Genomic DNA, 14,903 nt, shown 5'->3' on the forward strand with positions numbered 1-14,903 from the left:
TATTGTAACTCACATTGTGCTTCCAATAAATCAACAGTACTCACATGAAGCCGAATGAAGTTTAGAAAATGTTCTACCGAATCCTTCTCTGTGGCCTGTAAAAACGCCTCACGCTTAGACATTGTGGGCTTGTAATCCTAAAAGAGAGCATATATAAATGCTGTATTAAAGAAAAAAATGCAATTAGATCACTGTTGTAACATTTAAATTTAACAAATAGGAGATCTGAAGATGTAGGTTATATAACAGAACCTTGCCGCCATATGTACAGAACAAAACATCGAAAGATAACACCAGCTAACATATGGTTCTTGCCCAATAATCATCACTGACAAATAGAAGACCTACAGCTGTCCAGTTTCATGACTTCCAGAGTGGGTGGGTACACATAGATATATATATATATATATATATATATCTATATATACACACACACACACACACACTGTAATGCGGTTATATGACAATTTGATGATAATGCACTGTTACTCTGCCTCACAACCTCCCGCCAATCAGCGGCTGCCGGCAGCTCTCGTGGAAAGCAGAGCAAAGAGGCGCTGCTTTGGAAGTTGCGAGCCTGGAATCGACGTGTTGATATATGTGACCATGGACTCTGCAGCAAAATGGACCATTTCCAGGAGGTATTACAAGCTGAGCCCCTATAGATGCAAATGATAATTCACTGTTACTCTGCCTCACCGTCTCCCACCAATCTGGGGTTATCGGCAGCTCTCGTGTAAAGCAGAGAAAAGAGGCGTTGCTTTCGAGGCGCAAACCCGGTGCTGATTGGCTGGGAGTTGCGAGTCTGGAATAGACATGTTGGAGAAAGTAGGTGAGGGAAGAGTGCCTCCTACGGCAGCAGCCTCACGTGTTGTGCCGCCCATGCGCCCCTTCCTCATTATGTAATAGCTACATCACGCAGCCAGACGGCCAATCAGAAGCTGACCTGGGTAGAACGTAACAAGTGTCCGCACATGGCTAGGGCACCAAGTCCATGTGAGAGCACAGACCACCAGCAGTGCGTGAACAGCAGCCGACGGCAGTCACCCCTATTCCACTTCCCCCAGGTCACTGTGCTGGCTCTGTGTTCTGGTACTTTTCTTGACATTTTCAGGTTACAGATTTGTCCTCATACATCTAGCGTCGTTGTGCGTTAAATGGACCTTCTAATCGCGCTATGTCGTGGCGTGACTCGGTAGCGCCAGGCATCTTTCATGCAACTTTTTACATTAAATGTGTCTTATTCACACAGTGATGTGAATATTAGCACAAGCAGCGTCTGCTGATTAAAATGATATGCAGCATGCCTATATTCTCTGTGCATCTAGGGGTGTATCTAAATGTGAAATGCTACATTACAGTGTTACAGCCACTGTTATAGCACCTAAGGGCTTAAACGAAATGTTGCCATTAGCGTGTCTGAATTATTGATCTCTTCATTGTCTGCGATTACATATTTATGCAGGTGTTTTCTGATATATATATTATGATGGATTATGAATTATTCTGTCATTGTAAGATCTTTTTTCTTAATATCTGTGTTTCGCTATCTGCTATGCTATTATGTATTCTGTTGTCTCCATGGTGATGGTTTTTGCTATTGGTTTCACTGACAGAAACTACATGCTTGTGGTTGACGTCATTCCTGTGCGCGCCGACTCGGGTCGGGATGGAGCACGAGTCACTGGGTGTTTCATTTGCTGTTTGTAAAGGTATAAGGTAAGGTACTCTTTGTTCTGTCTTTTATTACCTGATGAAAATCATAAATTGATTGAAACGTACATTATTATATGTGTTGGAGTTTTCATTCTTCTACATAGCCCTGGGTGCCGCACCCGTGGTATTGCTATATATATATATATATATATATATATATATATATATATATATATATATACATATATATATATATATATATATATATATACACACACATTTATTGAGATCTGTATATAGCGTTCCCACTAGGCTGTTTCAGACTGCGGGTTCTGTCTCCACCCGCGGGTCGCAGTGTCCCGCGGGTGGTCAAAACGGCGACGCGGTGGTCACCACTGGTGAATGGATGCCGGGCACATGCACCCGGCATCCATTCACAGTGTCCGCAGCGCTTGGGGGCTGCCCGGCATGTCAAGTAAGTGCCGGGTAGTGACGAAAAGGGGTGCGTCATAAAGACACGCCCCTTTTCTTTGGTCACGCCCCCTTTTCGGCCGCGCACAGAAGTGCCCTATCTCTAGGTCCGGTGCCCTGCCTGCTGCCGGACCTAGAGTGAACACTATGTATACAGGGCATGTCTTTCTGGTCATATGACCTTACCCAGATTTAATATATGCATATTTTCTTCTATATTGATTGTTCAAAGTCCTAATTTTTTTTTTATATATGACTGTATCTTTAATCACATGTACTGAAGAATGAATATACGTATTGTAAATATTGAGCCAAATCTGTGCAGCATTAATAAAAAACTGAAGAGTTGTTGCCATTGATTGGTCCCTTTACATAGGGGCTGATTCAATTAAATGCGCTGTTGATACTGCCAGGAGGGAGCTCCAGGAGCTATTCAATTCACAGCACTGTTAGGGCAACAAAGGATTTATTCTCGCACCCTCCTCCTCCCTCTAACTAAAGTGTCGGCCACGAGGCTGTTTTCCCGGCTTAGCGCGTTGCTAACACCCTCGCGGCCGGCACTGTAGTCTGAGAACGCCGATGCCCACGACTAAACACCATGCTTTAGTCACGAGAACTGTCATTCTCAGAGTTAAATCCAGACTAGTCGGACTTAACAGTGCGCTGAATTGAATATCTCCGGGAGCTCCATTCCGGTGCCATCAACAGCACACTTAATTGAATTGCCCCATAGACACACTTGAAGGAAGGCATTCAACATTTTCTCTGAAGTCGTCATAACATTTGTGATAAAACACGCAAGAGTATTCTGCTACAGTGATACATTTTTTAGCCCAAAAAGGCACTGTCTGGGTGTGTTTGTTTTTGTGTGGATTTTCCTATCACTTTCTCACTCATGCTGTATTGCCCCCTATTGCCTCTCACTATCTTGTGTTGTGCAAGTTTGTCCACCACTGGCTCCCAACATGACATTCATCAGCTGTCCATTTTTCACAGATACATCTTCGGCGTGGTGGGGGACATAATGGGACAAAAAAAAAGAAAAAAAAACTTTATTGGGGCTTTGCACTCTATACGTTACCGGCGCACACTGATCAGTTTTGTTTTGTTTTTTACCCAAAAACAGAAGTATAGTATAAATTTCTGTGACTTATCTGCACCATTGGTGACCCATACTCCAAGAAATTAGGCATTCTGCTCACATCAAGGATAATTATGGCACAGCAACATCTTTTTACTGCGCACCCCTATTGCGGTGCAACATTAAGCAGCGGAAATGCTGTGCCTCCGATGTGTGCAGTGGTTATTTCTTGTGCCTATTTTTTATGTTATAGTAGATATATTAGATCTGGCTCCTCTAGTCTCTAAATGTGTGTTTTGCATCAATAAACACACCTCTATCGGTTAGTGGTGTCTTTTTATTAAATTACTTAAGATGTCACTTTTTTATGATTAGACTTTAGTACACTAGACATTTCATGTATGCATCACAGATTGTTTTAATACAAGTCTACATTCTATGTTTAATTGCAATTTTTACTCATGTCATTGCTTTTTGTTTACTTGTGCACCTTAGCAACTTTATCACTATTCCCATTGGCTCATGCATACACGTGGTGTGGTCTCTCAGTGTCCCCGTACAACGCAGCCTGGTGACCTCATTCAGTAGCGCCTGGTACGGCGGAGGCATGGACAGCCTGACAAGTATATAGGTATGTGTTGTTGTTTTTGTCTTCACTTACACCCTGATGAAAATGCTAAATTATCAGCTATGAAACATTGGTTTACACTACAGCAGTGTGTTTTTTCTGAGTGCCGCCATTTTTCATAGAGATAGAATATATATATATATATATATATATATATATATATATATAATCTAAGGATTGTAGCTGCTTGACAGCTACTTTACACTGTCTTGCAGTTATATACAGCACATTATTTCTCATACTGTATTTCTGATAGACTGAAACAAAGCCTTTTTTTGGATCTTAAATTAATAGCCAGCAAAAAGAGCAACAATTCATGCTTCAATAAGAGACATTTGAGCCAAAGGGAACACATTATGTTTGCTCCATACACACAGTTAAAGAAACTGTTGCAACAGCTGGGGGGGCCGCATATTGCCCACCCTTAAGGTAGACCATTCAATAATTGCCTGTAAGCTAACTTAGGGACAGTGATTGTGGATTTCTAAGAAAGTTGGAGAAATATGTATGGAATTTAAACTGTTTTGTTCATGTATCTTTATCCAGGATTTATGAGGATATTCAAGCTATGGTGTAAAACAATTAGCACAACGCCCGGCCGGAGTGTCATAACAAGAATATCCCATTAACGGGCAGGGCATGCTGGAGCGTAAAGCATCACAACAGCTGTAAAATCACAGTTGTCTACCTCTCAAGGCCCCCATACATCAGCAATTGATTGCAGCAATCGTGCAATTAGCAATCGATTGAAAAAGGGAAAGATTTTTATACACAATCGATTGCTAATTGCACGATTGCTGCATTCAATTGCTGATGTATGGGGGCCTTTAGTTAAGGTGCCTAAGACGATTTCCCTTGAACTACCCCGGCAACTCCCCTGCACTCCCAGACAAACGATATGTTGCATAAACTGTCCAATCTGACAAACGACCTGAATCTTGTTAACGAGATTGTCCGATCTTGCCTTCTGTAGGCAAGATCTGAAAAGGCGATGCATGACCCGCGGGGACGCACATTGCCATCATGATTGGACACTCACAATTTAGATTTAATTTTATGCGATTTGTCGTTCTGATGCCTCGAAATTGGGCAAATCGTGCAAAATATCGTCTAGTGTGTACGCACCTTTAGACCTATCCATCAGCACACATTCTGGTTCACTGGGGGTGGAACTATATATATATACACAAACAATAATAGTAACTAACAGCAGCATTACATCCACACTCAGTAAGCTCTGGGGTGGACCTGATAAGGAGTTCAGCGCCTTAACATGGCAGCAGTGCACTCTGTGCCAGCCCTGCCCCCTAAACCTGTGACATCAAGCCAAATGCAGGTGCCGCGACGATGCCACCCCAGGATCCGATGCAATGACACAGGCTTCACACTCCTAGTTACAGCCCTTCTTGTCTGCATCTATTTCTCAGTGACATGCTAGTGCGATGCTCTGTGACGCACATCGCACTGAGGGCCCCATTTATCAAGAATGCATAACCCCTTCAACACTTGCTAAAGGGGTTATGTCATCCTTTCTTTACTCAACAGAGTTAATCTAAGATTACCGCTGTTTGTCACTACATCACTCTTGCTATCTTTAGATAGCGAAAGCGATGCGGTTCCCATTGCCATTGATTTCTGGCTTCATCTAAGCCTTCCAGGCACTGCCGGGTCCTCGCTGGGTTAAAGTGCCTTGCACATGAGCAGACGGCCCATCACACATGCGCACTACACAGAAGTCTGTCACTGGTAGGCTGTCAGCAGTTGAGTGGAGGAACTCACCGACAAGAAGGACAACGCTGGACCTCGCCGGAGGTGTAAGTATTGATGAATACCAGTGGCATATTCATTTGCATCACTGCGATACTAAATGAAACATGCCACTGGTATTAAGCTTTGTTCATAAATGGGGCTCAGAAATACAGGACCCAACAATTGCACACCCCTATGGGAGGAGAGACTTAATGTAGCTAATGGATCGCCCAGTTACCGTAGCCCTGGCACCGCAAGTTTTCCAGTGCAGCTCTGCGCAGCACAAGGCAAATCATGCAATGCAGATATATGAGATCTGCCGGCCCATAACAGCAGACAATGTCCATTGTAATGAATTAAGTTCACAACCTGTTGTGGAACCACAACTCCCAGCATGTCCAGTCATAGCTTATTGGATTTGAGAGCTAATAGTTGCCAAGGAATACATTAGTGGGACGTGATGGTAGTCAGACATCAGGAGAGCCTCAGGTTATGCTATGGAAAGTATTGCTATGGCATGACAGCACACTGCCGCAATAACTAAGCACAGGGCAGGCACCAGCTCACACCGGTAGCCATCCCCGCCGGACACCACCAGTATACAGTATGTCTCCTCCATTCTCCCCTCTCGTTCACTCACCGATCTATATTACACTCTGTGATCCGTCTCAGCATCCACTTCCCGCCCGCTTACCAATTCAAACTTCCACAGCCCGCCTGGCGTTACGGCGGACGTGCGTCATCACACCGGAAGCAGCGCCGTGACCTACTCCAGGCGCCGACTATGGCTGGTTCCCATGGCAACTGTGATTGCTGGCCTCAGGCTACGCATGATGAGCGTGCGTTCCCTTTCCTTGTGCTGCGTGTGAGTGACTAGTGAAATCCGCTCCCCTGGTGGAATACCCCCTCCCCTCACCGCCTGTCTCGCACGGGTGTTGCTCACTCAGTGGCCGCAGTATCTTGCTAGCGCCTTCAGTCATTCTAATGAGACGCTGATAAGTTTTTCCAGTGACAACAAAAGTTAACTGTTATATCAGCTCCAGTCAGAGCAAACTGTTATTTCAGGTGTTTGTACTGACCCACAAGGTCTCCTCCCAACTACAGGGGAATTCAAATACAAAAAAATAAAATTACTTCTTGATAACAGTAAAAAAAACAAAAATAAAACAGTATGTTGCCACTATATATACAGGTTGAGTCTCCCTGGTCCCAATGCTTGGGACCAGGGGTATTTTGGATATCGGAATATTCAGTATTTTGGAATACATGCATACTATAATGAGATATATTGGGAATGGGACCCAAATCTAAACACAGAATGACGCTGGGTATAGCCTGGAGAGGAGAGTCTGGGCACCAAACAGTTATATGAAAATACCCACAAGCCCAGGTTCCCTCTCCTCTATACCCAGCCACCGGCAGCCAGTTTGATTTTGGTGCTGGCAGGAGCTGGGCACCAGGGGGGCTGCTTTAGGTGGTTGCCCGCAGTTTATTTTTTACTAGAGTGGGTAGTGAGAGGCGTCCTATAGGATGCTCCCACTAAGGGGCGGATTGGGCTGCTGGGCCAGTCCCTACTATGGCCGGCGGTTACCCTCCACTTACCCACCCGCTGCCTCGATCGGAACGGGTGGGTAAGGCAGACAAACGGGCTGGAGAATGAGGCTTGGAGACACTGGTGCTGGGGAAATGAGGCTGAGAGACACTGGGGCTGGGGGAATGGTGCTGAGAGACACACTGGGGCTGGGGGAATGGTGCTGAGAGACACACTGGGGCTGGGAGAATGGTGCTGAGACACACTGGAGCTGGGGGAATGTAACTGAGAGACACACTGGTGCTGGGAAAATTAGGCTGAGACACAGTGGGGCTGTGGGAATGAGTATGAGACACACTGGGGCTGGGGGAATGAGGCTGAGAGCTGCCACAGGTGGGCCTGGGGATGGAGAGACACGGGGTCCTGGGGATGGAAAGAAACAGAGGGCCCTAGGGATGGAAAAATGCATGGGGTCCTGGTGAGACATAGGGGGTTCTGTAGAGACAATGGGTCCTGGAGATGGAGAGACAGAGGGAGCCTGGAAAACCACCATGGGGGATGGGGAGACGTAAGGGCGTCTGGAGACACAAAAATTGTTTGATCAGCGAAATTAATTTTGCCCTGCACAAAAACTTCTGATACTATGGATTATGATGATGACATTTGTTATATTTCTACATAAACAGTCATCTAACAGACAATGTGATCTTCTACATGAATAGTGAATACTGGCTGAAGATGCTGCCCAGTAAGGCTCAAATTCTTCAGAGGTTCCCTGTTGCAGAGAAACCACAATATAGGTAAAAAAAAAGACTTTCAAACTGACTGGCCTGTACCAAGTGCAGAGGGATTGGGAGCCCGAAATAAAAGGGCATCATTCACCCAGATTTCTGTTGCCGGCCCTGCTCCCCCCTCAGTGGCTTGCAAAAGCCTCTCCAAGCCCTAAGACAAGGGAGTATCCTGTGTCCCCTCAACAGAACCACCTCCTCAACACACCCACCCCCATTAGGGCTGCTTCCAGAAATTTCCTGGGCTTGTTTTCCATCCCAATCCGCCCCTGCCCCCACTACCACTCCATCGCCAGTGGCTGCAGCACTGGCGACTGGGTCAGAGACTTCAGCCGCAAACTCCAGACCACCTGCAGCTAGCACTCAGGGGAATCACAGGGAAGAGGGGCTCCCTGCATGCCGGTGCAGGAGACCACCAACGGTACTGGCAGTGGGGACTCCCAGTCTCCCGCGCCACCCACTAGTCTACCAGGGTATTATTTTGGAGCAGGGTGCTGCTTAACAGCAGCAATGGCCAATAACCCTGAGGTCCAGCCAGACGGAGGAGGTGGGGGCTCCCTGTTAGCCCCTCCCCTAACCCTGGGACGCATTTTCTCTCTCCAGCCAGCAAGCCCTAGGCAAGATCCTTCCCTCTCTCCTCCTCATCTGGAATGTTGAGCGGCCATTTTCTACACAGCCTGCCTCAGCAACCGGGAAAGAAGCCGGCTCCTGCCTCCTCTCATAACCTGCTCCTTGTAGCCATGTTATATATATTTAGCTCCTTCCTGCTTAATTAGCTGGATAGTTGAGCACTATTTGCCCACATTTACTAGCATTTGAGTGGTCTGTGTGAATATTTGTACTTCTGCTCTGTGTTTGTGTAACCACTCACCTGGGGAACATCCCTTACAGTTGGTGAGTACAACTCTCTGTATATTTATTATATACATTGCACTTTTTAAACCCTTTTTTGCCTACCCCTGAACACCATTGTTAGACTATGTGTGTGGGGATTTCTGCGACCATAAAGATGTCCAGAAATAAGACTTCCAAGGAGGTGTGTTAACGTCATCTCTCCTAAGGACCAAGAGCAGGATGGCCTTTGTGTCAGTTGTTTTACGGCCCTGCAACAGGCAATTTCAGCCACAGGATCCAGTCAGGAACCAGCTTGGGCGTCACACAGGTAATGTTGCAGTTGGTAGACCGGCTGGCAGCTCCAGTGCCCCCCTGTCCCTAGCTCTGCTCCACAGCTTTCTTTGATGGAGCCACCTTGGATGCAATCATTTTCTCAGTCCGTACAGGGTTCAGCAGGGATGCTAGCACAAGTGTCAGCATCTTTTCAGCAGATGCTAGATAAGGATAAAGCTCCCAGACGCAAGCCTGCTGCATGCAAGAGTTCTACGCCACTTTCTGGGGGAGTTTTGGAGTCAGAGGTGTCCTCCGTCGGGGAAGCTAGTGCTTCTATAACCTCTGAAGTTAAGACTTCTTCGGTCCCAGAGGAGGCTATATTCCCAGTAAAGGCTCTTGTCAGAGCAGTAAAATCTATTCTCATGGTTGAGGATTCCGAGCAGCCTCCTAGATTCAAGGCACCCGTATTCAAGAGACAGATAAAGGCGGTATCTGAATTTCCTTTTTTGGCACAGCTAGAAGACCTCCTAGCGGAGGCATGGACCCACCCCAATAGATGCTGTCAAGTTTCTGAGTGCATTGCCCATATTACCCATCTTATTAGGTCATTGTTACAAGTCGCGGTCATGACTTGTCTCCTTTTGGCAGTGTTGTTCCAGTTCCGGGGATCAGTATGAAATACAGACGCTGGAACACCGGCAGTGAAGATCCCGACAGGTAAGTATTTTCTCTATTTACTAACCTAACCCTTCCTTAGGGGTGTCTAACCCTAACCTCTCCCCCTGTAAGTGCCTAAACATAACCCCCCCCTTTCCTGCAGCCTAAACCTAAGGCTCCCGGGGGTGCCTAACCCTAACCTCCCCTTCCCATAGCCTAACCCTCCCAGGAGGTGCCTAAGTTCCTCCCGGGAGCCCCTAACCCTCCCCCCCGCCGCCCGGCTTACCTTCGATCGGTATGCCGAGTGATGGGCTCCCGGCATAGGTAAAATGACAGGCGTCAGGATCTCGACGCCTGTCATTAGACCCCTGCTAGGATTAGACAGCCGGCAGTCGTCATTTTGACAGTCGGCTTCCTGACTGCATCCCCAGTTCCGTCGGTTGCTAGGTGATCTGGATGCCCCCGGACGTCAAGTGTTCTCCACAGCACGACTTGATTGGGTTCCTCCCAAGCCATACCATCGTCTCTCCAGTCATACCAGCAGTTCCTGTTCTACAATCGGCATTCAAGCCGTAACTTCGGCATATAGCCGCACCATCGGCTCTCAAAGCCGCTCCATCACTATTCAAACCACACCATCGACTGTCAAAGCTGCACCTTTGGCACCTTGCTGCACCATCGGCTCTCAAAGCCGCGCTTTCACTATTCAAGCCACACCTTCGGCTCTCGAAGCTGCACCTTCAGCACCAAGCCACACTACCAGCTCTCAAAGCTGCACCTTCGACATACAAGCTGCACCATCGGCTACCAAAGCTGCACATTCGGCACTTAGCCGTACCATCGGCTGTCAAAGCCAAACCTTTGGCATACAAGCCGCACCAACGGCTACCAAAGCCGCACCTTCAGCACTTAGCCGCACCATCAGCTGTCAACCACACCTTCGGCACCAAGCCACATCACCGTCTCTCAAAGCTGCATAATCGACTCCCAAAGCCTCACCACCTGTTACCAATCTCTAAGCCGCACCATCGGCACTTAAGACGCATCATCGGCTCTAATAGCCGCACCTTTAGCTTCCAGCTTCTACTATCGGCTCTAAACCGCATCTTCATTATCCAAGCTGCACCATCAGCTCCCAAAGCCGAACCTTCACTTTCTCCAGTTTGTATACCGGCTGTAGCCGCACCGTCGGCTTCCTAGCCGAATCACTGACTTTCCCTGAACCTGTTCCTCACTCTTCCGCTGGATCCCATTGGACTCCCGTGTAAACCACTACTACCCCGAGTATTAAGACCAGACGGCCATCTAAGTACCTGTGAACATTCCTAATTCTAAGGGAACAACGGGTGGCTGTTAGTGGCGGAAGACCTCGTTAGACTGGGTTCTAGGTGGTTTACACGGAGCATCCATTGGATTCAGTTGTCTCTTCTTCCTATTCCTAACACTGCTTCATTTAAAGATTCTACGGATAGAAAGAACATTTCCTGAAGACCATTAATGTTAATGCGGGTGCTCTTGCTCCTCCAGCACGCACGTCTGCTTGGGTAGCTAAAACAGTTGGCCGCTGTACAGATGCTTTAGAAGATGGACTTACCATGAGGTACTCACAGGGGGGACCTGGTGTCTCTGGTGAGGCATGACAGGGAGGCAGCTTCCTACCTGTCCTAAGCGGCCATAGATTCAGGAATTTGAACCTCTAAGGTGTCGGCTTCTGCCGTTGCAGCCAGCAGAGCGCTCTGGTTGCGCACCTGGACACAGAATCTAAAAGACTCTAGAAGCTCTTCCTTATTCCGGAGACATTCTGCTTGGACCTGAATTAGACAAGATTGTGGCTACAGTGGTGGCATTTAAGTCTGCTTTCTTGCCTTTAGTTGCTCAACGTAGATCTAGGTCTTCAGTTTCTCATTCCTTTCGTCTACAGGGCAAAGCCAGAGGTCAACCGTTTCCAAGGAGCCAGGGCCTCCAAATGCTCCAAGCCCTGAGGTAAGCAGTCCTGGTCCACCAAATGTCCTGCTGTTAAGTCAGCAGACAAGCCTGCTGCATGAGGCGGGTCCCCACCCGGGGGACCCCTGGGTGGGAAGCCCACTTCTACTCTTTCGGCAGTGTGGATGCAGACCACGACAAATGCCTGGGTCAGGGGCGTTGTGTATCAGTCCTATGCTCTAACATTTCAGCCGCATACACTGTTCCAGTATTTTTCTACTGGCATTCCCGCACAGCCGGGAAAAGCAGAAGCTCTTGAAGAGTCTATTCGCTTTCTCCTGGCCCCCAAAGTCATGATTCCCGTCCCCCCGTCTCAGAGAGGATTGGGTTTCTATGCCAATCTTTCTTTGGTCCAGAAGCCGATGACTCATTTTGGCCCTTTCTTAATCTAAAGCATCTGAACAGGTTCCTGTGGAAACCCAGATTCTGCATGGAGTCCTTTCATTCTGGCTCTGGAGTCAGGTGAATTTATAGCTTTGTTGGATATCCAGGATGCCTACTTGCATATTTCCAACCGCTGTTTACATAAACCACCAGGGCGACATCCGTCTGAAGAGCGAAGGGGTTCTCCAGAAGGGTCACTCGGACCATGCTGAATGCTAGGAAGCTTCTTTCAGCAAGATCTATCACCGTGTTTGGCACACCTATTTTGCTTGTTGTGTGACTAGGGGTCTCAACCCCAGGTTTTTTCACCTCTACTGAGTGCTTTCCTTTCTACAGACAGGTCTGGACTTGGGCCTCCGGCTCTCTTCCTTGATGGTTCAGGTTTCTGCTTTGTCGGTTCTTTTCCAGAGTCAGATAGCGCTGTTGCATCATGTGCGGACCTTCTTCCAGGGAATTCTCCACGTTCAACCACCATTTCAGTCACCTGTGGCTCCCTGGGACCTGTCCCTGGTTCTCTGAGATCTCCAGTCGGCTTCCTTTGAACCGTTACAAATGGTTGAGCTACGTTGGCTTTCGTAGAAAAGTTTTCCTTCTTGCCATCGTGTCGGATTTGAGCGCCCCCTCATGTCGCTCCCCATTCCTGGTTTTCCATTCAGATAGGGTGGTGCTGCGGACTCACCTGGGTAATATTCCCAAGGTGGTGTTGCACTTCCACATCAACTAGGAAATTGTGGTATCATCTTTCCAGGTTTTCAGATTCTTCTCAGCCGGAAGCCTTCTTGGATGTTGTGCGGGCTCTCTGGCTTTACGTAAACAGGACCAGAGATATTCGGATTCACTGTTCTTCCTGTATGATGTTGATCAGAGGATCTGGCTGGCTCCTGGCTCCGTTTCACTATCTGCCAGACTTGCACCTTGGCAAACCTTCCTGCCCCTGCTGCGGTGACTGCCCATTCCACACTGTCAGTGGGGACTTCTTGGACAGCGCGCTGTGGGGCTTCTGCAGAACAGCTCTGTAAGGCTGCCACATGATCATCTGCTCATACCGTCATTCGATTTTATGCCTTTGCCACATTTGCGTTTTTGGACGCCGCTTTTGGGTGTTCTGTGCTCACTGGAGGAAGAAGAAAAGCAGTCTTATGTTGCTTACCTGTTAAGTCTCTTTCTTTGTCTCCAGGGGCAATGGGCACCCACCCTAATGCACCTGACTGCCGGAGTGTGTTTCGTTGGTGACCTGTGCGGCTATACTCTCCACTGTGTGTGTGCCTGACTTCTTTCTCCTTCTCCTCTGCCTCGCTCCTGCCGTGGCCTTGCAAACTAAACTGGCTGCCGGTGGCTGGGGATAGAGGAGAGGAAGCCTGGGCTTGTGGGTACTTAAATTTAACTGTTAGGTGCCCAGACTCTAATCTCCAGGCTGTACCCAGCATTGTCCCTGTGCCCTTTATGAAGTCGAAGAAGGAGACTTAACAGGTAAGCAACATAAGTCTCCTTTTTTTACCCAGATAGCTTACTTTTCCTGCATTTTGCATCGTAATTCAATAATAACATAGTTTCCAACATTCTGAATATTATTTATTGGTACCCCCTTTGGCGTGTGTGCCTGCAGTGAATGAGATGTTGCCTCATGACATGCCCCCATTTTTTTCACTCTGGGAGTGAGCCCAGCACTGTTTATTTAAATATATTAGCAAAAGACAGACCTGTCATAAAAAAAATGGACACTATAAATTAAGTTATTAGCTAAAATGTGTTTATTATAAGATTAAAGATATCAATGCAAAAAACAGCATGTGTTGTACATACATTAGGGATTTATTGTGTATTTTTAACAGTAGACAGCAAATTTTATATAATCTGTTTATCGCTCCACTAGGCGATCACAGATTTTTGTCCACTGATATGGAATAGAGGATGGTTGTTTGTGCCTCAGGGATGCGTTCAAAGGGCCTGATTCAGACCCGCTCGCAAGCGGGTCGATTGTTAGGTAGTGCGTACACGCGACGTGCGCACTGCACGTCCGCGAGTTCTGGAACGAGCGCACAAAGCACTCGTTCCGGCGCTCGCATCCGAAAGGGGTGGCTGTCGATGTCGATCGACAGCTCGCCCCATTTGGAAGGCGGGGTGGGGGAGGTGGCTGGGCAAACACCTGCCGTTTGTGGGGGGCCCTACTCAGGGCCGGATTAAGGTCTGTGGGGGGGCCCCTGGGCAACAAACTTGTGGGGGCCCCTATATACCACCATCCCCTGTAGTAATACCCCTTATGCAGTGCCCCCAGACCCAGTAGTGGTCCCCCCTATGCAGTGCCCCTTATATAATGCCCCAGTAGTAGTCCCCCTATACAGTGCCCCCAGTGCACCCAGACCCAGTAGTGTCCCCCCCCTATGCAGTGCCCCTCATATAATGCCCCTGTAGTGGTCCCCCTATACAGTGCCCCCAGACCCAAAAGTGGTCCCCTGATGCGACCGCTGCTGTCCACTCCAGCTCTTCTCCTGCAATATGGGAGAGACGTCAGCGTCACTCCCGTCATCACCCGGGGGGGAGCCGGTAGACGGAGCTCATAAGTGAGCTCCAGCCGGCTCCCTCCGTTGAAGCAGCAGCCAATGAGAGTCTGTGTGACTCTCATCGGCTGCTGTAACAAACACACAGCTGCCGCCGCCGGCTGTGTGTTTGTCACTGTGTAGTGTGGCCGTGCTCACTGCGCGGTCTACACTACACTAGCGGCGGGGACACTAGCGGCGGGTGAAGCCACCGGCTGCACCGCTGCTAGTGGGGGCCCTCTGTGTGTGGGGGCCCAGGGACGACCGCCCCTGTCGCCCCCCCCTTAATCCGATCCTGGCCCTACTGACATCACTCGTGATGTCAGTGGGT

At 48.2% G+C, this 14,903-nt stretch overlaps 1 protein-coding gene across 3 annotated transcripts in view; it reads right to left on the bottom strand.

Annotated features, from left to right (window-relative positions):
* The window catches only part of NCAPG2 (non-SMC condensin II complex subunit G2), a 126,572-nt gene that overhangs the window by 91,138 nt on the left and 20,531 nt on the right, over positions 1-14,903 (bottom strand). The window contains exons 1-2 of one of the 3 annotated variants that reach the window (XM_088445428.1): positions 6,280-6,432; positions 45-137 (exon numbers count right to left, since the gene is read on the bottom strand). In XM_088445428.1, coding sequence (XP_088301554.1) covers positions 45-122 — 78 coding nt within the window. In that variant the 5' untranslated portion in view covers positions 123-137; positions 6,280-6,432. Of the gene's footprint in view, positions 1-44; positions 138-6,225; positions 6,433-14,903 lie in introns of those variants that run through there. The other 2 variants (XM_088445427.1, XM_088445426.1) reach the window with 2 other exon arrangements.

The sequence above is a fragment of the Taudactylus pleione genome, unplaced genomic scaffold, assembly GCF_031769625.1.
Source record: "Taudactylus pleione unplaced genomic scaffold, aTauple2 ptg000380l, whole genome shotgun sequence".
Taxonomy (NCBI): domain Eukaryota; kingdom Metazoa; phylum Chordata; class Amphibia; order Anura; family Myobatrachidae; genus Taudactylus; species Taudactylus pleione.